The sequence below is a fragment of the Bubalus kerabau genome, chromosome 4 (genome assembly GCF_029407905.1).
Source record: "Bubalus kerabau isolate K-KA32 ecotype Philippines breed swamp buffalo chromosome 4, PCC_UOA_SB_1v2, whole genome shotgun sequence".
Taxonomy (NCBI): Eukaryota; Metazoa; Chordata; class Mammalia; order Artiodactyla; family Bovidae; genus Bubalus; species Bubalus kerabau.
Window position 1 is genome coordinate 29,100,808 of NC_073627.1, and position 23,676 is coordinate 29,124,483.

General features: G+C 46.7%; 1 protein-coding gene and 1 pseudogene across 6 annotated transcripts in view; one reads left to right on the top strand and one right to left on the bottom strand.

Annotated features, from left to right (window-relative positions):
* The window catches only part of DHRS7B (dehydrogenase/reductase 7B), a 44,551-nt gene that overhangs the window by 10,800 nt on the left and 10,075 nt on the right, over positions 1–23,676 (bottom strand). For 2 of the 6 annotated variants that reach the window (XM_055576267.1, XM_055576262.1), the window contains exons 1-3: positions 13,851–13,868; positions 12,106–12,238; positions 2,726–2,904 (exon numbers count right to left, since the gene is read on the bottom strand). In XM_055576267.1, the coding sequence (XP_055432242.1) occupies positions 2,726–2,904; positions 12,106–12,224 (298 nt within the window). In that variant the 5' untranslated portion in view covers positions 12,225–12,238; positions 13,851–13,868. Of the gene's footprint in view, positions 1–2,725; positions 2,905–12,105; positions 12,239–13,850; positions 14,095–23,676 lie in introns of those variants that run through there. The other 4 variants (XM_055576263.1, XM_055576266.1, XM_055576265.1 and 1 more) reach the window with 3 other exon arrangements.
* On the top strand, positions 9,617–10,348 carry LOC129649169 (60S ribosomal protein L17-like; annotated as a pseudogene).

The following is a 23,676-nucleotide window of genomic DNA, read 5'->3' on the forward strand; positions in this document are numbered from 1 at the left end:
CAAGGGACATCTCGGGTGGTCCATTGATTAGGACTCCCCACTTCTACTGCAGGGGGCGACCGTTCAATCCCTGGGTGGGGAATTAAGATCCCCCATGCCATGCTGCAAGGCCAAAAAATAAATTTAAAAACTGGATGTTGGCAAAAATGGAAACGTGGGGTTTAAAGGGCCACAGCCTTTCCTCACTGGAGGCCTGGCCTCACTCAGGTGCCCACGAGCAGGTCTGTGCAGCCCCCACAGCCTCAGCTGACCATGCAGCCACCCTAGGTATCAGACTGAGTCTCGGGCCCAGCGGTCAAGTGGAGTCTTGGTGCTATGAGCTCACAGGAGGGGCACGGATCCAGGGATGGAAGAGGCTCTGGGGTCCAGGCGACATCCTTCCCCGGCCAAAGTGAGGGCGTAATGCCAGCGTCCCTCAGGAAAGGATGGAGGAGGTTCCGGGTGACAATGCCCTCTTTCCAGACACAGCTTCTCATGCAGTCTCACTCGCTCCCCTGATCCAGGTGGACCTTTCTGGAAGGAGGTTCAGGTCGTGTGGTGTCATCTTCCCTGAACCCCATCCTGACCAAGGGCTCAAACCCAGACTGAGTCAAGCCCCTGCTCTGGCCCTGGGTGGGCTGCTTGGGTCACAGCCCAGCTGAGTCTCCTTGGGTGGAGTTGGGTAGGGGTGGGGGGTGCTCTCACAGAGACCCTCAGCGTTCCTGAGGCCAGTTTCCTACCATTCCCAAAGCCCTGCTGGCTTCCTCATCCCGTTTCATCCTGACCTGACCGCCATAGTGGACATTCTTTGAGCTGCCTCCAAGACGTAAGGTGGGGGACACAGGGGTCCACACGGCTCTGGAGACTGTCATCCACTTTGCAGCGAAACAAAGGGAGGAAATTAGAGCTTGTACAGGAGTGACGGGGATGCAAACAATAGACTGGGGAGAAAAGCTGATACAGTGAGGCAGAAGGGTGGAGGGAGAAGGAGCACACTTATCTCGGCTGCTAGCCCGTCCCCAGACCTCTAGCCCTCCTGGCTTATAGCCCCCCAGCTGCTCACAGCTGCAGAACCAGGATGTGTCCCTTCACCCAGCGTCCTGTGATCCACAGAACAAGCCAGGAGACACAGCAGGAGGAACACGGAGGGCCGTCTGGAACACCTGGCATGTCTGCCAGGCCTCCAGGTGGCCGACGGCATAGCCACGAGGGTGGGTGAGGTCTCCTCCCCACAACCCATGGGCAGTGGCCAAGGGGGGTCTGTACTGAGGCCAGAGGGGAGGAGACACACGGCCTCCTGGCCCTCTGATGGGACCCAGGAAATAGCAGGAAGAGCAGTCACACAAGGACACACAGGCCCCAGTGCTGCAGGAGGAAACGGGGTGAAGAGAGGACGGCCTCTCCCCTGTGCATCCGCATGCTGGCCCCGCAGTCAGCCTCTCCCGCACAGCCAACCCTCAGGCGCTCTTCAAGGACGTTAAAAAACGCTTCTCTCTGCTGCGAAGCAGAGGCCACTAAGAATCTATATTTAGAGCTGAGTAAGGTCAGAGGCTTGGCTGTGGCTTGGGGCCGGGAGATCTGATGACAGACCTCAGGTCACCCCCAAGACCTCACCTGAACACCATGCTGGCGCACGCTCCCCAAAGCCTGCTGGCACCCTGGCCACCAGCAGTCCAGTCCTCATCTGCTCCCCCATGTTCCTGCAGCCCCCGCACAGCCCTGCTACTCTGGGCCTGTCCTGCCCACCTCACCGCCTCCCCAGGGAGAGGAGACGTGGGCTTCCATTTGGCTTCGGGTTTCTGCCTACAGATCCCAGGAGGAGTCACGCCTTCTCTGAGCGTGTGGAGGACTCGGGAGATGAGCCCGATCCAGCACACACCGGGGCGCCGTGCCTGCCGGTTGCGGGGAACACAAGGGGTACACACGGGCAGAAGTCCCTCATCTCTGAAGGACCCGGGCTCCCCGAGGGGAGGACCGTGCCTCCCATCATCTGTCCCAGCACGTGGCAGGAGACACAAAGGTGCCGGGTGTACCCCACTGCAGGACGCCTCTCGGCCTCGTTCCATGGAACTGAGCACCAGCATGGGGAATATGTAGGGTGGCATGGCACACATGCGGATTCCGACACACCTGCACTGGTACACTGTCCTGAGGGCAGCCTGGGACCCAGAAGCTCCATGTGGACCTAGAACCAGACTAGAACCAAGCTTAACTGGAGACCGGCTGAGGAACAGCTGATGCCTCATTGATGCTGTCCTGATCTGCCCGGATACAGCTGGAGGCCCCGTAAAGAGCAGCGAGGAGGTGACCCCAGAGCCTTAAACCAGGGATGTGGATGAATCCAGTAAAGACCCTCAGAGAAGCAAAAACATTCTTCAATTCAACAGACATGAGTTTGAGCAAACTGGAAGACGGTGAAGGACAGGGAAGCCTGGTGTGCTGCAGTCCATCTCTGGGGACCTCTTTGGGGTTGCAAAGAGTTGGACACAATGGAGTGACTGAACAACAACTGGGAAGCTGGGTGCCACCACATACAGACGCCCGTCTCCACGCTGACCGGCACTGAGGCTGCCCCAGACACGTGTGTGGCCTTCTCCCTGGCTGCCACCTCCAGCCCTGATGCTCCCACGGCCTTTTCCTCCTGGACCAGGGACAGGGAGACCCTTGCTGCCCAGTCACCAACGGACCTCATGTGACTGCACCCACGTCCCCAGCCCCTCCCCAACAGCACTGCCCCACGACCCACCTCGGCCCAGGCCCGACGTGGCGCCAGTGATGACCACCACGGCGTTCCGGACGTAGGCCCTCATGCGCAGCCACTGAAGCACCTTGAAGAGGCTGAAGAGGCCCACGCAGCCCAGGAGCAGGGGCAGAATGGCCGTGGAGGTGATGAAGTCCATGACCCGCGCCCTCAGCAGACTCTTCCTGGAAGGACAAAGCACATAAATTAGTGACGAGCTGGGGGGACACCAGGACTTGGCCACCCTCTGCCCCTGAATCTGACACAGACCCCAGGTCCCACGTCAGGGTCTCAGTTCTGAGCCCAGCAGGATCTCCCCAGGCCCCGCGCCCTGTGTGGACTGTTCAGCGTGGTAGAACCAGTTTCCTCTCTGTAGGGACACAAGCTGGCATCACAGACTGAGCTGGGTGGCGGAGGACCCGCTCCTGGAGCGCATCAGCACCTACCAGAGTCTCCCTCAGAAACCTGTTTCGGGGAAATTGATACCACCCAATATTATTTCCCATTCCTGGTATTTGTGAAATGAGAAAAGTTTTTCTGTAAAAAAGGAAAAAGGAAGCCATACAATCCTTACACTCCTCTCAGAAGAGACATCCCCTGGATGGTGTCCTCAGTGGCCATGGGCCTCAGGATGCCCCAAGGGACTCACAGCATGGTGAGAACCCTCTGAGATGCGGGCGCAGACTCAGGCCTGGAGCGGAGGCCCCGCACACTGTGGCCTGTGCCCGCCCAGTGTCACTGGTGAGCCACGTCCCCCCAAAAATCAGGAAGCCCTGGCAGTGGGCACACAGCTGTGCATGGTCCACACTTCAGAAATGTCCACTCCTTCCAGGACTTACCCCCCCCACTCCCCACGCCCCCATGCCCAGAGGGGAGACACGGGGCTAAAGGCACGTTGAGGGGAGCAGTACCGTGCATGCTGCCCAGAGAAGGTGGCCCCAGGCCCTCCAGGACCATGAGATTAGGGGCTCGGGGAAGAAGGGCTGCAAATCAGAAGGGACTTCAATCATTCGTCAGACTGAATGACTTCAGTGTCCTTGCCCAATCCCAAGCCTTCAGTTCAGTTCAGGCGCTCAGTCGTGTCCGATTCTTTGCAACCCCAAGGACTGCAACATACCAGGCTTCCCTGTCCATCACAAACTCCTGGAGCTTGCTTAAACTCATGTCCATCAAGTCAGTGATACCATCCAACCATCTCATCCTCTGTTGTCCCCTTCTCCTCCTGCCTTCAATCTTTCCCAGCATCAGGGTCTTTTCCAATGAGTCAGTTCTTCACATCAGGTGACCAAAGTATTGGAGTTTCAGCTTCAGCATCAGTCCTTCCAATGAATATTCAGGACTGATTTCCTTTAGGATTGACTGGGTTGATCTCCTTGCAGTCCAAAGGACTCTCAAGAGTTTTCTCCAACACCACAGTTGAAAAGCATCAATTCTTCAGCACTCAGCCCCACATATATAAGGATGTGCTTCCCCCCTTCCCATGACACACCCACTCTGGTGCCTCCAAGGCGGGAACACATGGAGCCCTCACAGGCCACCTGTATGCCTGCGCTGCGCTGACCCTGACATCCAGGTTTGCGAGGGCCATCCCGATCTAAGCTACAGGCTCTGTTCCAATCGGAACTGTCAACAAAGCTATTTCAGTGTTCAGATTAACTTTTCACCTGCCTTTCCCATACACCTAAAATTCTTAATCAGCATAAAAAATTAACATCCATGGACAAACATCTGCAAAAATGACTCTTTCCTATCAACCTCCACTTAATCTACTTAATCTACTTCTGAAACACCCCAGCTACTGTCTGCTAAGTGGGCACATTCCCATCTTACCTGACACTGTGCCAAGCCCACACATGGATGTCCTGGCAATCCAAGTGGCTTCCAAAGCACCTAGCTCTTTACCTGGGTACGACTGGCACCAATGCCTGCCCTCAACTGAACGTTCAGGTGGGGCTGAGCCCCAGAAGCAAGGCGAGGACCTACAGGTCCTTTGTTTGGCACCCAGGAAGTTCTCAGAGAGGTTCAGAGCAGGCAGGAGCGCCTCTGGCACCCGTGGATCTGTGGGTGCTGCCTGGGGGCCGTCACAGGGCCCAACCCCGAAGACTGTGGGTACACTTCAACCCAGCAGGTCGGCTGTGCGGGAAGAGCTTTATCCCCATGGCAACCCAAGATCCTCATACCAGGTAGGTCCCAAGAAGGAGCACGCTGCTTGGCTCAAATAACCCAGGCCCAGCCACTGCCCAGGAAGCCCAGGAGGTGGGGACACTGCTTATGGAAGGATAACAGGCTCAGCTTTCCAGAGACCACAGCCCTGTGGAGTCTGCCCATCTCAGGCTTTACTGAAGGCTAAAAGTAAGGCACCAAGCACCAACACGCAGCCCTGTTGCCTCCCAAATTCAGAGTTTCCGAGACCATCTGGAGGACACGAACACACGGCAGTGGCAGCACAGGGGCTCAAAGACGAGCCCTCGCCCTGCTGGCACAACCGGCTTTGGCCTCTTACCAGCCTGAGTGGGGGCCACTCCGCTGGGGTCTTGGCACCCGAGTTTGTAATGCGAGGTCTGTAAAACAGGTTTGTTGCGAAGGATGAATGAACACATAGAAGTATGAGTACGGTCCCTGGCCAAGGGTAAGAGCTCAGTGAACACGGCTGGCACCAGCAGCAGCATCATCACCCATCACTAACTAAAGCCCAGGAATCGGTTTCACAGCAATCAGATCTCCAAGGTTGTCTGAAGGGCTCTCTGGTTTATGAAATAAAGGAGACTCATCAAATACTGCTATAATTTAATGTTTATGACTCATAAACCTCCTGGTTTAATTCAAGTAACAAACAGGAAGAAAGAGACAGAATCCCATATCCCAGACTTCGCTAGTGGTACAGTGGATAGGAATCTGCCTGCCAATACAGGGACACAGGTTCAATCCCTGGTCCAGGAAGATTCCACATGCCATGGAGCAACTCAGTCCACGCACCACAACTGCTGAGCCTGTGCTCTAGAGCCTGGGAGCTGCACCTCCTGAGCCCACGTGCCCTAACTACTGAACCCCAAGCTCCCCGGAGCCTGTGCTCCACAAGAGAGAAGCCACTGCAATGAGAAGCTCACATACTGCAACTAGACCGCAGCCCCAGCTCACCGCAACTAGACAAAAGCCTGCACCACAATGAAGACCCAGCACAGCCAAAAATTTAGAAATAAACAAATACTACTAAATATTAACATACAGAAATTGGTTGCATCACTTTACACTAACAATGAAATATCAGAAATGAACAAGCAATCCCTTTAAAAATAGCATGAAACAATTAAAATACTCAGGAACAAACCTGACCAAGGAGGTAGAAGACATATGCTGAGAACCATAAAACATTAATAAAGGAAATAGAAGGTAATTCATAGAAATGGAAAGATATCCTATGTTCTTCAATTGGAAGAATATTGTTAAAATGGCCATGCTACCCAAACTAATATACAGACTTAATGGGAGAGATCTGACAGAATGTGGTCCAATGGAGAAGGGAATGGCAAACCACTTCAGTATTCTTGCCTTGAGAACCCCATGAACAGTATGAAAAGGCAAAATGATAGGATACTGAAAGAGGAACTCCCCAGGTCAGTAGGTGCCCAATATGCTACTGGAGATCAGTGGAAAAATAACTCCAGAAAGAATGAAGGGATGGAGCCAAAGCAAAAACAATACCCAGCTGTGGATGTGACTGGTGATAGAAACAAGGTCCGATGCTGTAAAGAGCAATATTGCATAGGAACCTGGAATGTCAGGTCCATGAATCAAGGCAAATTGGAAGTGGTCAAACAAGAGATGGCAAGAGTGAATGTCGACATTCTAGGAATCAGCGAACTGAAATGGACTGGAATGGGTGAATTTAACTCAGATGACCATTATATCTACTACTGTGGGCAGGAATCCCTCAGAAGAAATGGAGCAGCCATCATGGTCAACAAAAGAGTGCGAAATGCAGTACTTGGATGTAATCTCAAAAACGACAAAATGATCTCTGTCCGTTTCCAAGGCAAACCATTCAATATCACAGTAATCCAAGTCTATGCCCCAACCAGTAACGCTGAAGCAGCTGAAGTTGAACGGTTCTATAAAGACCTACAAGACCTTTTAGAACTAACACCCAAAAAAGATGTTCTTTTCATTATAGGGGACTGGAATGCAAAAGTAGGAAGTCAAGAAACACCTAGAGTAAAAGGCAAATTTGGCCTTGGAATACAGAATGAAGCAGGGCAAAGACTAATAGAGTTTTGCCAAGGAAATGCACTGATCATAACAAACACCCTCTTCCAACAACACAAGAGAAGACTCTACACATGGACATCACCAGATGGTCAACACCGAAATCAGATTGATTATATTCTTTGCAGCCAAAGATGTAGAGCCAAAGCTCTACACAGTCAGCAAAAACAAGACCAGGAGCTGACTGTGGCTCAGATCATGAACTCCTTATTGCCAAATTCAGACTTAAATTGAAGAAAGTAGGGAAAACCACTAGACCATACAGATATGACCTAAATCAAATCCGTATGATTATACAGTGGAAGTGAGAAATAGATTTAAGGGCCTAGATCTGATAGATAGGGTGCCTGATGAACTATGGAATGAGGTTTGTGACATTGTACAGGAGACAGGGATCAAGACCATCCCCATGGAAAAGAAATGCAAAAAAGCAAAATGGCTGTCTGGGGAGGCCTTACAAACAGCTGTGAAAAGAAGAGAAGCGAAAAGCAAAGGAGAAAAGGAAAGATATAAGCATCTGAATGCAGAGTTCCAAAGAATAGCAAAAAGAGATAAGAAAGCCTTCCTCAGTGATCAATGCAAAGAAATAGAGGAAAACAACAGAATGGGAAAGACTAGGGATCCCTTCAAGAAAATTAGAGATACCAAGGGAACATTTCATGCAAAGATGGGCTTGATAAAGGACAGAAATGGTATGGACCTAACAGAAGCAAAAGATATTAAGAAGAGATGGCAAGAATACACAGAACTGTACAAAAAAGATTTTCACGACCCAGATAATCACGATGGTGTGATCACTGACCTACAGCCAGACATCCTGGAATGTGAAGTCAAGTGGGCCTTAGAAAGCATCACTACGAACAAAGCTAGTGGAGGTGATGGAATTCCAGTAGAGCTATTTCAAATCCTGAAAGATGATGCTGTGAAAGTGCTGCACTCAATATGCCAGCAAATTTGGAAAACTCAGCAGTGGCCACAGGACTGGAAAAGGTCAGTTTTCATTCCAATCCCAAAGAAAGGCAATGCCAAAGAATGCTCAAACTACTTCACAATTGCACTCATCTCACACGCTAGTAAAGTAATGCTCAAAATTCTCCAAGCCAGGCTTCAGCAATATGTGAACCATGAACTTCCTGATATTCAAGCTGGTTTTAGAAAAGGCAGAGGAACCAGAGATCAAATTGCCAACATCCGCTGGATCATGGAAAAAGCAAGAGAGTTCCAGAAAAACATCTATTTCTGCTGTATTGACTATGCCAAAGCCTTTGACTGTGTGGATCACAATAAACTGTGGAAAATTCTGAAAGAGATGGGAATACCAGACCACCTGACCTGCCTCTTGAGAAATCTGTATGCAGGTCAGGAAGCAACAGTTAGAACTGGACATGGAACAACAGACTGGTTCCAAATAGGAAAAGGAGTTCGTCAAGGCTGTATATTGTCACCCTGCTTATTTAACTTCTATGCAGAGTACATCATGAGAAACGCTGGACTGGAAGAAGCACAAGCTGGAATCAAGATTGCTGGGAGAAATATCAATAACCTCAGATATGCAGATGACACAACCCTTATGGCAGAAAGTGGAGAGGAACTAAAAAGCCTCTTGATGAAAGTGAAAGTGGAGAGTGAAAAAGTTGGCTTAAAGCTCAAGATTCAGAAAACGAAGATCATGGCATCTGGTTCCATCACTTCATGGGAAATAGATGGGGAAACAGTGGAAACAGTGTCAGACTTTATTTTTGGGGGCTCGAAAATCACTGCAGATGGTGACTGCAGCCATGAAATTAAAAGACACTTACTCCTTGGAAGGAAAGTTATGACCAACATAGATAGCATATTCAAAAGCAGAGACATTACTTTGCCAACAAAGGTCCGTCTAGTCAAGGCTATGGTTTTTCCTGTGGTCATGTATGGATGTGAGAGTTGGACTGTGAAGAAGGCTGAGCACTGAAGAATTGATGCTTTTGAACTGTGGTGTTGGAGAAGACTCTTGAGAGTCCCTTGGACTGCAAGAAGATCCAACCAGTCCATTCTGAAGGAGATCAGCCCTGGGATTTCTTTGGAAGGAATGATGCTAAAGCTGAAACTCCAGTACTTTGGCCACCTCATGCGAATAGTTGACTCATTGGAAAAGACTGTGATGCTGGGAGGGATGGGGGCAGGAGGAGAAGGGGACGACAGAGGATGAAATGGCTGGATGGCATCACTGACTCGATGGACGTGAGTCTGAGTGAACTCCAGGAGTTGATGATGGACAGGGAGGCCTGGCGTGCTGCGATTCATGGGGTCGCAAAGAGTCGGACAGGACTGAGCAACTGCACTGAACTGAATGTGACTCCTATCAATTTACCTATGACATTTTTCACAGAACTATAACAAATAATCCTAAATCTTATATGGAACCATTAAAGACCCAGAATTGCCAAAGCAATCCTGAAGAAAAAGAACACAGCAGGACACATAAGATAATACTTCCAGCCTTCGGATAATACTACAAAGCTACAGTCATCGAAACAGCATGGTACTGGCACAGAAATAGACACGTGGATCACAGGAAAAGAGCACAGAGCTCAGAAATAAATTCAAAGACCTACAGACCCTTTTCGAGTAAGCAGCCTGAGGTGACCCCTAAAAATGGTGCACTATTCACTCGACCCAGAAAACTCCACAAAATCATCCAAATCAAGAGGCTCAAATCTTCGTGTTCACTTTAAGAGCATTTGTGAAAACTGCCCAGGCCATAAAGGGTATGCATATCCGAAAAGCCACTAAGTATCTGAAGGATGTCACTTTTAAGAAGCAGTGTGTGCCGTTGCGTCGCTACAACGGTGGAGCTGCTAGGTGTGCACAGGCCAAACAGTGGGGCTGGACGCAGGGTCGGTGGCCCAAAAAGAGTGCTGAATTTTTACTGCACATGCTCAGAAATGCAGAGAGTAATGCTGAACTTAAGGGCTTAGATGTAGATTCTCTGGTCATTGAGCACATCCAGGTGAACAAAGCCCCCACGATGCGGCACAGGACTTACAGAGCTCACGGTCGGATCAACCCCTACATGAGCTCTCCCTGCCACATTGAGATGATCCTTCCTGAAAAAGAACAGATTGTTCCTAAACCAGAAGAGGAGGTTGCACAGAAGAAAAAGATATCCCAGAAGAAACTGAAGAAACAAAAACATATGGCTTGGGAATTAATGCCACAAAAAATAAATGCAAATAAAAGTAAAAAAAAAAAGACCTATGGACAATTAATCTTCAACACAGGAGGCAAGAACATACAATATGGGGGAAAAAAGTATGTTCAGCAAGTGGTGCTGGAAAACCTGAACAGCCACATGTAAATCAATGAAGTTAGAACACATCCCTCACACCATACACAAAAATAAACTCAAAATGACTTATAGATGTGTCTGACTCTTTGTGACCCCATGGACTGTCCATGGAATTCTCCAGGCCAGAATACTGGAGTGGGTAGCTTTTCCTTTCTCCAGGGGATCTTCCCAACCCAGGGACTGTACCAGGTCTCCTGCATTGCAGGTGGATTCTTTACCAGCTGAGCTACAGGGAAGCCCAAGAATACGGACTGGGTAGCCTATCCCTTCTCCAGCGGATCTTCCTTACCCAGGAATAGAACTGGAGTCTCCTGCATTGCAGGTGGGTTCTTTACCAATTGAGCTATCAGGGAAGCCCAAATATAAGACAGGACACCATAAAACACCTTGAAGAAAACACAGGCAAAACATTCTCTGACATAAATGGTACCAATGTTTTCTTAGGTTAGTCTCCCACAGAAATAAAAATAAAAGCAAAAATAAACAAATGGGACCTAATCAAACTTACAAGCTTTTGCACAGCAAAGGAAATGAAAAGACTGAAAAAAAAAAAGTGAAAAGACTGGGAGAAAATATTTGCAAATGATGTGACCAACAAGGCTTAATTTCCAAAATATATAAACAGCTCACAGAAGTAAATAATAAAACAAACAAACAACCCAACCGAAAAATGGGGAGAAGACCTAAATAGACATTTCTCTGAAGAAGACGTTCAAGGGTAACAGGCCCATGGAAAGATGGTCATTACCATTAATCATGAGAGAAATGCCAATGAAAACCACAGTGAGGGGCCAACTCTCTCCAGTCAGACGACTAACAGTAAATGTTGGAGAGGGTCTGGCGAATAGGGAGCCCTCTTATACTGTTGGTGGGAATGTAAGTTAGTACAGCCTGTATGGAAAACGGTATGGAGGTTCCTCAAAAAACTAAAACTAGAGTTGCCATGTGATCCAGCAATCCCAGTCCTGGGCATACACCCAGACAAAACTATAATTTGGAAAGATACGTGCATCGTTAGGTTCAGAGCAGCACTGTTTACAAGACCTGGAAATAGCCTCGATGTCCATCAACAGATGAATGGATACAGAAGATGTGGTGTATATACATACACACACAAACACACATGCAATGGAATACTATTCAGCCACATAAAGAATGAAATAATGCCATTTGCAACAACATGGATGGACTTAGAGATTATCATACTGAGTGAAGTAAGTCAGAAAGAGAAAGACAAATACCATATGATATCACTCATGTAGAATCTAAAACACGACACAAGCAAACACATCCGTAAAACAGAAACGACTGAGACATAGAGAACAGACTCTTGGTTGCTGAAGGGGAGAGAGGGTGGAGGAGGGGAGGGTTGGGAGTTTGGAAAGAGCAGATGCAAACCACTATATATAGAATGAATGAGCAACAAGGTCCTACTTGTATGGCACAGGAAACTATGTTCAATATCCTGTGATAAACCATGATGGAAAAGCATATGAAGAAGTATATATACAACTGAGTCACTCTGTTGTACAGCAGAAGTTAACACAACACCAAATCAAAGTTTAAAAACAAAAAAAAGAAAATGTGGCTGCCACAACAGTCACGGAGGCTGACACAGCAAGGAGAGAGCAGACGGGGACTGCAGTGTCCCGTCCACCTGCTTCTCACGGCCCGGGAGGAGCAGGATGAAGATAAACCCACCCAGCAAAGCACACCACCGACACAAACGCAGCTCCATGCACCTGCTCAAGCCCAAGGCAGCACCTCGGACATAAAGAGAAGAGGAGCCACACACCGTCTCGGACACATCTGGTGTTCCTGGAGCACCTGACACATCGCCCGCCAGCCCAGGTCTTCCGGCCCCGGGGACCACTCTGCCCGAGGCAAATACGGCACCAGGACAAGGGGGTCCATTCTCGGCCCGCTTTCTGTAAGGAGAGTGCACCTGCATTCAGTCTGGCAAGGTCTCAAAATCAGAACGTAAAGTAAACTAGAAACCAGCACCCACTCCGCCCAGCAGCTCAGGACGATGGTGGGAAAAGGGACACCCCAGAGCAAGCCACTTATTTTAGAGTCAGGTTCAATTTCAGCATCACTTCCCTGAACAGGTGAAGCTGCAAACATTGACAATCACACCTCTTTCTGGGAGTTTCTCAAATTCTTAAAGATCTCCCAACTTTCATTCTGCTCTGCCATGCACACGGCCACACGAATGGGCCCCTGGGTCTCCCAGACTCTCAGAGGCAGCTGTGCCGACTCCTTTCTGTCTCACTCCCACCGGTGCGGGCGGCCAAGAGAGCAAGACACAGAAGTAACTCAGCCCCGCTGCCTTGGTGCGGTGTCTGGGCCTTTTCTGAGCAAAAGGGCAGAAAAGAACTGAGTTTCTGCTGGCCATATTTCCTGATCAGGAAAGAAATCTCCTATATAAACCAAAGGGTGTGTATTGGCGGGGAGGGGGGCAGTTTAACATGGCACATGTGTTTATATGTTTTGCATTTTATATCCAAATGCTTAACTGCTAGTTGTAGATATAAATGGAATATAAGACTGGAGGTTAAAAAAAAAAGGGGGGAGTGGGGAAAAAAATCTTGTTCACGATTCCCAGCATTTGGAGATGAGCTTATAGCACGAGGTGCAGTCAGACAGGATGGGAAGCACGTGGAGAGAGGGAGGCGGGGACACACCAGCCAGGTGTCCCCTGGACTGGAAGCAATGGAAGCAGGACCACACACTGGGAGCCACGCCCACGCTCTCCAGGACGAGGCAGGAGCCCAGGATCGGCCGGTGTTTTCAGGCCCAAGTCAAGCGTATGAAAGTGGAAGAGCCCCTGCGGGTGGCAGGAAGGTCGTGGGTGTGCACTGCTCTCCTGCTCTCTATGAGGCTCTTCAGACAGGCCTTCAGAACCTCAATCTGGAGCGCCGAGGAATCAACTTGAAGTAGGCTTGTCACCGCTTATGCCATCTGTTCCATTTTCTATCCTTCAGTCAAAATCCTACACTGCATTTCACAGATGGAATCTGCTCCTAAGATCCCCTTCTTCTCTCAAACAATCACAAAACTAAAATAAACGGAAACTTCAATAAAAACAGGTTGTTAGAATACACTCAAAAACCACACACAGAAATTGAACCGTTAACAGCCACATCTGAAAATCAAAGAACCCTCCAAAGTCAAAGATAATGATGAGTTCAGGTCTGTCAGGGTCAGTCATGAAATAATGTGCCATGTTAAGCACAAGAAAATGGGGCGAAAGGGTAGAGAGGAGTTCCAACTGGGCGGCAGGACACGGAGGCCACACGGCAAGGAGGGGCCTGGCAGCGACAGGAGTCAGGCTCCCGTTCCCACAGCCCACATTTAGTTCCACACAGCTGTTCTGCTAAAGGTGACCTAAGCTACAGGTCATGCTTGTGACCCATATCTGAAAATACATATCTAATTTCAGAAAGTAAGAACAGAGTGAAGCCACTCTTTTGTGGTCCTAAGCGTACAAGAAGCAGCAGTGAAGGCCATCTTCGACAGGAAAGACAAAACAGAACCTACCTCAGGCGGCAGACACTTCACCAGTGGCAGGTCCCGACACCGAATCTTCTCTGGTCTTTTGACCTGAAGCTGAGTGACTCAGACCGGAGGCCAGAGGAAACCTTCAGGTCAGCAAGCCCTCCCCGGAATGCTGGAACGAGCCACGGACGGGTGGCTTGTGGGGTGTATTTTAAGATGCCAGCCTTAGGGCCCCCAGTTTAAAGGAATGCAGGCCAGCATTAGTGAAGACAGAACCAAGAGGAAGGCCTGAGTGTATTTCAGACCAGCTCTGGGGCGTCCCGTCCTAGAAAAGCAACCATGCTGAAGCAGGCACTGCTCTGCAGTAAGACGCTGAGCACCGACTGCCCACAGTCCGGCAGGGAAGGTGGCAAGAGGGGTGCCAGACACAGCTCCAGACCCTGCAGGGGGGACGGCCGACACAAGCACAGGATGCTGGAGGCTAACTGTTTATTACGGGCCAAAGTCTGCCTTCGGTTTTTAAAAACCACACTTAACGATAACTGCCCAGACACCATGTCACTAAAAACAATTTTGGTTTCCAATGTGCTTTATAAAATGAATTTAGTATTACTAGAAGATGCCCACGTGACCTTGCCCTCTTCCTAGAACACACACCAGACCTGTACCATCACCCCAAAAGAAACCACACAAGGCAGTCACTGCAGTGGTAAAGCAGAAAAAGTACCAAGTTGGCACTGGGGAGGGAAGTTCAAGTTCACCTGTTGTGTCCCTGACACGCGAGCAGATTTACTCTCTGCAACTAACTTGTGCTAACTTACAAAATGGGGCTGACTACTCCAATGAGAAACCACATGGGCAGCACTCTGTAAACACTAACGTCCTGCTGATTCATAAAGTGACTGAAAAAAAGCACTTCCAGGGAGGATTTCGGACAGGAACTTCACACAGGCAGCCATCTTGAAGGGCATTCAGCAAAAAGACTAAGCTCTCTATTTTCCATCCACATGTCACGTGCAGAGCCTCTCAGCTCAGCTCAGCTCCAGGATGGCTCTGGCCCACCCATTCATCAATGGCACATCAGCTGCCATTTGCACCAGGAGCTGGGTGGGCCAGGGCTGTAAGGCAATGGACCCGTGAGACACTGGTTCTGACTTCATGGCGCTCACAGCCCAGACAGACAGACTGATGATAAAAAAAGAAACAAAAGTTAAATGACTAGACTTGTGATAAGGTAGCTTGTCTAGAGGACAAGCCTCACCTGAAGCTTTGATTCAAAGTTAAAACCACCCAAACAGGCATGCTGGCCACACAGCACACAGCCCACCCCAGGGCAGCTGCCAGCTGCAACTCCCGAGTTTTAGGAGAGAACACTTTCTAACTCATTCCATGAGACCAGCAAGAAAAAACACTGTAAGAAAACTACAGACCAGTATCCCTTTTGAACAGTGACACAAAAATCCTCAACAAAAAAAACCTAACAAACCGAATTTAGCAGTATAGTAAAAGGATTATACATCCCAACCATGTGGGGTTTGTTCCTGGGATGCAAGATTGGCTCAACATATGAAGGTAAGCAATGTAATACACCACATCAACTGAAGGAAATAAAAACATATGACTGTCTCAATCGATGCAGAAAAAGCATCTGATTAAGAAATAAGCATCTGATAAAATTTAACACTGTTTCATGATACAAGCACTCAACAAATAGGAATAGAAGGAAACTACTCAACACAATTAAGAGTCATATACTAATAAACCTCCATCAAACATCAGACAATGATAAAAGAATGAAAGCTTCTCTTCTAAGATCAGGAACAAAGCAAGGATACTGACTTTCACCACCTCTACTCAACACAGACTGAAAATTCTAGCCAGAGCAATTAGCCAGGAGAAAGAAAGAAAAGACATCTAAACTGGAAAGGATGAAGAAAATTATTTGTTTGCAGATGATATGATCTTGTTTGTGGAAAATCCTAAGGATTATAACACACACACACACACACAAAATGTGTTTTAAAATGTGTTAGGCTTCCCTGGTGGTCCAGTGGCTAAGACTCCATGCTCCCAATGCAGGGAGCCCGGATTCCTGAACAGGGACTCCTGTTCAGGGAGCTAGATCCTACATCAGTTCACTCGCTCAGTTGTGTCTGACTCTGTGACCATATGGACTGTAGCACGCCAGGCTTCCCTGTCCCTCACCAACTCCCGGAGCTTACTCAAACTCATGTCCATTGAGTTGGTGATGCCATCCAACCATCTCATCCTCTGTCGTCCCCTTCTCCTCCTGCCTTCAATCTTTCCCAGCATCAGGATCTTTTCCAATGAGTCAGTTCTTCACATCAGGTGGCCAAAGTATTGTCCACGTGTAGAGTCATCTCTTGTGTTGTTGGAAGAGGGTGTTTGCTATGATCAGTGCATCCTCTTGGCAAAACTGTTAGACTTGCCCTGCTTCATATTGTACTCCAAGGCCAAACTTGCCTGTTACTCCAGGTATCTCTTAACTTCCTGCTTTTGGTGTGAGTTCTAGAAGGTCTTGTAGGTCATCATAGAACCATTCAACTTCAGCTTCTTCAGCATCAGTGGTTGGGGCATAGACTTGGATTACTGTGATATTGAATGGTTTGTCTTGGAAATGAACAGGGATCATTCTGTCATTTTTGAGACTGCACCCAAGTACTGCATTTCAGACTCTCTTGTTGACTATGAGGGCTACTCCATTTCTTCTAAGGGATTCTTGCCCACAGTAGTAGATATAATGGTCATCTGAATTTAATTCACCCATTCCAGTCCATTCTAGTTCACTGATTCCTAAAATGTTGATGTTTACTCTTGCCATCTCCCGTGTGACTTCCAATTTACCTTGATTCATGGACCTAACATTCCAGGTTCCTATGCAATATTGTTCTTTACAGCATCAGACTTTACTTTCACCACCAGATACATCCACAACTGGGCGTTGTTTACACTTTGGCTCAGCCTCTTCATTTCTTCTGGAGCTATTTCTCCACTTTTTTCCAGTAGCATACTGGGCACCTACCAACCTGGGGAGGTCATCTTTCAGTGTCATCTTTTTGCCTTTTCATACTGTTCATGGGGTTCTCAAGGCAAGAATGCTGAAGTGGTTTGTCATTCCCTTCTCCAGTGGACCACGTTTTGTCAGAACTCTCCACCATGACCCATCTGTCTTGGGTGGCCCTACAGGGCACGGCTCCTAGTTTCATCGAGTTAGACAAGGCTGTGGTCCATGTGATGAGTCTGGTTAGTTTTCTGTGATTATGGTTTTCATTCTGTCTGCCCTCTGACGGTTAAGGATAAGAGGCTTGTGGAAGCTTCCTGATGGGAGGGACTAGCTGTGGGGGAATCTGGGTCTTGTTGTGATGGGTGGGGCCATGCTCGGTAAATCTTTAATCCATTTCCTGTTGCTGGGAGGGCTGTGTGCCTTTCCTGTGGTTTGGCCTGAGGCCAAGCATGGTAGGGGTCAAAGGGCTTCTGCCAGCACTGTTGTAGCCAGTGCCCCGACCCCGTGGCAGGCCACTGCTGACCCACGCCTCTGCTGGAGACTCCTCGATGCTCACGGCAAGTCTGGCTCAGTCTCTTGTGGGTCACTGCTCCTTTCTCCTGGGTCCTGGTGCACACAAGGTTTTGTTTGTGCCCTCCAAGAGTCTGTTTCCCCAGTCCTGTGAAAGTTCTGTCATCAAATCCCACTGCCTCCAAAGTCAAATTCCTTGGGGGTACTCAGTCCCTTTGCCCGATCCATAGACTGGGGAATCTGTTGTGTGTCCTAGAACTTTCACAACAGTGCAAGAACTTCTTTCATATAATTGTTCTCCAGTTTGTGGGTCATCTGCTCAGTGGCTCTATGGTGCGGCTAATGGCCACCTCCTCCAAAAGGATTTATGTCACATGCAGTGCCTCCCAGGTCTACTGCAGCCAGAGCCCCTGTCCCCGCGACAGGCCACTGCTGACCCATGCCTCCTCAGAAGACGCTCAGAGGCAGGTCTGGCTCAGTCTCTGTGGGGTCTCTGGGTCCTGGTGCACACAAGGTTTTTTGTTTGAGACCTCCAAACACCTCTGGCGAGTATGGGGTTTGATTCTAAATGTGATTTCACTCCTCCTACTCCTTGTTGGGGCTTCTCCTTTGCCCGTGGATGAGAAATATCTTTTTTTGGTGGAATCCAACATTTTCCTGTCGATGGGTGTTCAGCAGTGAGTCGTAATTTTGAGTTTTCGCAGGAGAAGAGGAGTGCACGTCCTTCTACTGCGTCATCTTCCTACATGTTGCAACTAAAAAGTCCCACTTGCTGAAGGAGGAAACAGACAGAACAGGCTCTATCTTGAAAGCAGGACTCCATCTTGGGCCAGACTGTGGACTTTGAGCTCCATGCCCGATATCTATGGAAACGACATACCAACTGGAAAACCAGACCCCCCTCCCCAATGGAAGAGCCCCAGGGCTTGTACCTAGACTCTCCATCGCCTAAAAGAATACCCTAATTATCTGTGTAACCAAATAGTATCATAGATTCTATTATGCTTATTGGGGTATGACCACAGGCCTATTGATAATTGTCCACTGTTAACTACCTAGGCTTAAGGCATATGAATCACAGGTTTAAGGCATACGAATAACGGGTTAACTTTGATTTTATCTTTCTTTTCCTTTGTTCAGACTAGTTTCAGAGAATTTGGGGAGGTGGGTTTGAGCATGTACACTTAGGGTATATAAGGTTTTCACAAAAACTGGTTGGGGTCCTTGGCTAAGAGAAGACTCTGCCTTGGGCCCACCAGTGTAATAAACTGCCTTCCACTATCTGCATTGTCCTCCTGAGTGAGTTTGTTTCCCAGAACCCGTGGCTACAACATTGCCACAACTAAAGATCCCGCATGCCACAACTGGTGCAGCCAAATAAATCCATAAAAATTTTAAGTAAAATAAAATGTGTTAGAATAAATCAATTCAGCAGCAGGACACAAAGCCAACACACACACAAAAAATCAGTTGTATTTGTATACATGAAAAATGAACAGTCTGAAAAAATTCACAAAAACAATTTCACTTACTATAACAACTAAAAGAATGAAATACTTAAGAACACATCAGGGAGGTGAAGACTTATACAATGAAAACTATAATATATTGCTGGAAGAAATTAGACAAGACAGAAGTAAATGGAAACATATCCCATGTGCATGAAGTGGAGCGCTTATTACTATTAAAATGTCAATCCTAATCAAAACAATCTGCAGATTCAATTCAGTCCCTATCAAAATCCCTACTGTGTCTTTTGCAGAAAAAGAAGAACTCATCCCAGAATTCACATGGAGTCTCAAAGGAACCGAACAGTCAAAAGAATCTTGGAAAAGAGCAAAAAAGCTGGAAGAACCACTTTCTAGTATCAAAACTTAGTACAGAGCTAGAGTAATCAAAGCAGTGTGTTGGCACAAAGACAGACATAGACCAATGGAATAGAGAGCCCAGAAATAAACCTTCGCATATACGGGCAAATAATTTTTGATAGGGATGTCATGACAATTCAATGGGAAAAGGACAGTCTTTTAAGCAAATGACGCTGAGAAAACTGGATATCCAAGGACTTCCCTGGTGGTCCAGTGGTTTAAGACCTCATGCTTCTACTGCAGGCAGCAAAGCTCAATCTCATGCCCTCTTCATGCTGTGTGGCACAGCCAAAAACAAAAAATTAAATTAAAAAAAAAAAAAACCCTGTATATCCACATGCAAAAGTTCAAATTTGGACCCTTGTACAAAAATAAACTCAAGATGGATCAGAGACCTCAATGTAAGACCTAAAGCATATTTCTTAGAAGAAAACAGGCAAAAGCTGATTTTACATTGCACTTGGTAATGATTTCCTGGATAAGACTCCAAAGGCAGAGGTAACAAAAGAAAAACTAGATACACTGGTTCATGAAAATGTATGTGTTGTGCATTAAAAGACACTATTCACAGAGTAAAAAGGTAACCCACAGGGTGGCAGAAAATATTTTCAAACCATATATCTGATAAGACAGCAAATATCTAATATGGGGAACTCCTAAACTTTGAAACAAAACAACCTGATTCAAAAATGGGCAAAGGACTTGAATAGACATTTCTCTAAAGAAGATATAAAAACAGCCAGTAAGTATACGAAAAGATGTTTAATATCACTAGTCATTAGTAAAATGCAAATAATAACTATGAATACAATGAGATACAACCTCACACCCATTAGAATGACTTCTTTCAGAAAACCAAAAAGTGCAAAGTGGGAGGATATGGAGAAATTAGAACCTTATGCACCGTGGGTGAGAATGTAAAATGGTATTGCCACTGAAAAAAAAAACACTATGGAGCGTCCTCAAAACAATTAAAAATAGAATTATCATATGATCCAGCAATTCTACTGCTGGATACACGTGCAAAAGAACTGAAAGCAGGGTCTTGAAAAAATACCTGTGCCCCCATGTTCACAGCAGCATTATGCACAACAGAGAAAACACAGACCACCCAAGCAACATGATAGGTGAACACAACCGGATATATACACACAATTCAGCTTGAAAAGGAAGCAAATTCTGACACATGCTACAACACGGATGAACCTTATAGACGTTTATGCTAAGTACAATAAGCCAGACACAAAAGCAAATACTATATGAGTCCACTTACATGAGCTACTTAGAGTCATCAAATCCTTAGGGGCAGAAAATTGGGGGTTGCCGGGTGCTGGGGGCAGGGAAGGAAATGGGGAGCTGTGTTTTAATGGGTACAAAGTTTCCATTTTACAAGATGAAAATTCTGGAGATAGATGGTGGGGATAGCGGTTCATTATAAACATATTTAGCACCTCTGAACTATACCTTTAAAAATGGTTAACGATGTAAATTTAAATTATGTGTATTTTACTACAATAAAACATATTTAAGTATGTCACTCATAAAGGATAAAACATTAAATGCTATCTAATTTCAAGTAGGTTCATGGCTGAAATCAGATAATTTAAAAATTCTAACATTAATTTCCTCATGGATTTGGATAGATTTGCCTTGCTCCACTGTTTTCTCTTAGACAATTTACTTAGGATGATGGTTCACTCTGATTTCCAACTCCAAGTTATTTTTAGAACTGAAAACATAATTGTGAAATGTAACTATGAAAGGCCCTTTACTCTGAGGCAGTTTTTATAATGCTTCCACTTGAAGCATCCTCACTTTAATGCCAGAAAATATGTGGAAAGGACCCTCCATCCTGGAAGGACTAAAGAAGCAGAGTAACCAGAGAGGGTTTTCCAGAGCCAGGCGCTAAGCTTTCACTTAAAAATAGCCTTGCTGGGCCCTGTCACTATTTCCAGCACCCCACCAATCACCCCCCAAGGACACAGCCCTGTCGCCAAAGGTCAGGGCCGCAGCGGCCATCAGTCAAGCTGTTTATCTGAACAAACACTGTTGGCAGCTTTACTTTTCCCCACGCCGATTTCCCCCCATATTTCTCACTCAGAGCCTTTTCAGGCTTGGAAAAAATTACTTGGCAAAGTCCAGAGCTTATATTAAAAGAAAAAACAAAACCTTAAATCAAAAATGTCTTTTATGCTTTCACCACATTTATTGTTAGAGTATGTAACAACAAAAAGGCTATCTTTTTAAACTGCATTTAAACCAGAAAGTCAATATATACTGTTAAATAACAAATTTTTTCTGGTCATGTTAGCATTAATAAGCTTAGCCACAGAATAAGGTGAAAACAAAACCATTTTAAAATCAAACTAATGAACCAGGAAATGCAAGATCTAAGTTTCTTTGCTCCCAGTGTAACAAAATGCCGATGCCTTTGACACCGGGATTGACACCCGGTGGGTATATGGGAGTTTGCTGTGTGTTTCTCTTCAAGCGTTTCTATAATTTCTCCTTCATGCTCCACTTTGCTAAAATTAGGTTAGAAATTAATGAATGAATAATTAGCTACACTCTAAGTATCAACCTGGTAAAGTAAAGCCAGCTAAAAAATACCACCAAATAGAACATCAAGAGGAACAAACTGGCCAATGTCAAGTGGCAGTGGCATCTTCATGGGCAGCAAGGTGGGTGGGCCTTGATTTGGACCTTTGATGGTACCGGAGACCAGGTTACTGCAGAGCGAGTCACCTGACTGTCCCAGGCCCACTCGAGTTTCTATAATTTTTTTTTTGCATACTTTGGATTTAATTTGCTCTTTTGCTAGTTTCCTAAAGTGGAAGTTTAAAGTGCTGATTCAGATCTTCTTGTTTAATCCGTGTATTCAATGCTATACAGTTCTAAGCACTGCTTTCACTACTTCCTCCACGTTGTGTATAAGCTGTGTTTTCATCTCTATTTAGTTCCCCCCTCCCAAATTTTTTTCACCACTCTGTGCAGCCCTGTGAGATCTTAGTTCCCCAACCAGGGACCGAAACTGGGGCACGGCAGTAAAAGCACCGAGGCCTAACCACTGGACTGCCAGGGAGCTCCCTGAGTTCAAAATATTAAGTTTCTCTAAAGATTTCTTTGTTGACATGTGTTATTTAGACATGTACTGTTTAATCTGCAAGTATTTGGGGATTTTCCAGCTTTCTGTTACTGATTTCTACTTTAGTCCCATTGTGGTCTCAGAGCAGACAGTCTGTTTTCTATTCTTTTAAATCTGTTAAGGTGTGTTTTTATGGCCCAGAACACGGTCCAGCTTCAGAAGAATATATGATGTACTGTTGTGGGATGAAGCAGACTCAGATGTCAGTGATACTCAGGTGACTGATGGTACTATTGAGTTCGAAGACATCCTTACTGCTTTTCTGCCTGCTGGATCTTTCCGTTTCCAATAAGTGGTATATTGAGGTCTCCAGTGACGCTAATTCATCTATGTCTCTTTGGAGTCCTATCGGTTTTTGCCTCGTGTAGCTTGACGCTTTGATGTTAGGTACACACATATTCATGAATGTCATGTCACCTTAGAGTACTGACCCCTTTATCATTATGCCACGTCCTTCTTTATTCCTGATCACTGTCCTTACTCAGGAGTCTTCTCTAAAATTAATATAGCTACTCCTATTTCATTAGTGCTGGCATGGCTCTCTCAATCCCTTCACTCTCCATCCATATGTGTCTTTATATTTAACGTGGGCTTCTTGGATGTGTATATTAATGTGTATAGTAACCTGAATAATACACCCCAAAGATGGGTGGATTCCATATGCGGGCCTCCATAACCAGTGAGTATGTTACCCAACTGATGCGGTAAAAGGGACTTTCAGATGTAGTGAAATTAAGGACCTTGAGATGGGGAGATTATCCTGAATATATCTGGCCCAGTATAATTACAGGAGTCCTCACACAGGGAGGGGGGACGATTGAGTCATAGAGTAGATACGACAAATGCTGAGCAACAAGAGGTTGAAGTGATGTGAGGAGGCCCTGGGCCAACGGATGCCGGTGGCCTGGAGACGGGGGGAGGCCAGTGGACAGACCGTCTTCCAGAGCCTACACAAGGAACATGGCCTGCTGACACCTTGATTTTAGGGCTTCTGACCACCAAGACCATAATAGAATAGCTTTGTGGGGTTTTAAGCTACTGTGTTTGTGGTAACTTATTACAGCAACAATAGGAAACTAATACAACATTTTTCATCAGATTTGGAGATATTAGGAGATTATTTCTTCAAATACTTTTTTCCTACCCCATTCTCTCTCTCCTGTTCTTCTGGCACTCCCAAAGCCTGATATCCTGTGGACATCCTGTGGACATATCCTGTGGATATCCTTGATATCCTGTGGGCATCTGCAGCTCTCTTAATTTGCCTTCCACCTTTGTTCTGCTCTTTAGATTGAATGATTTCTACTGATCTTTCTCAAG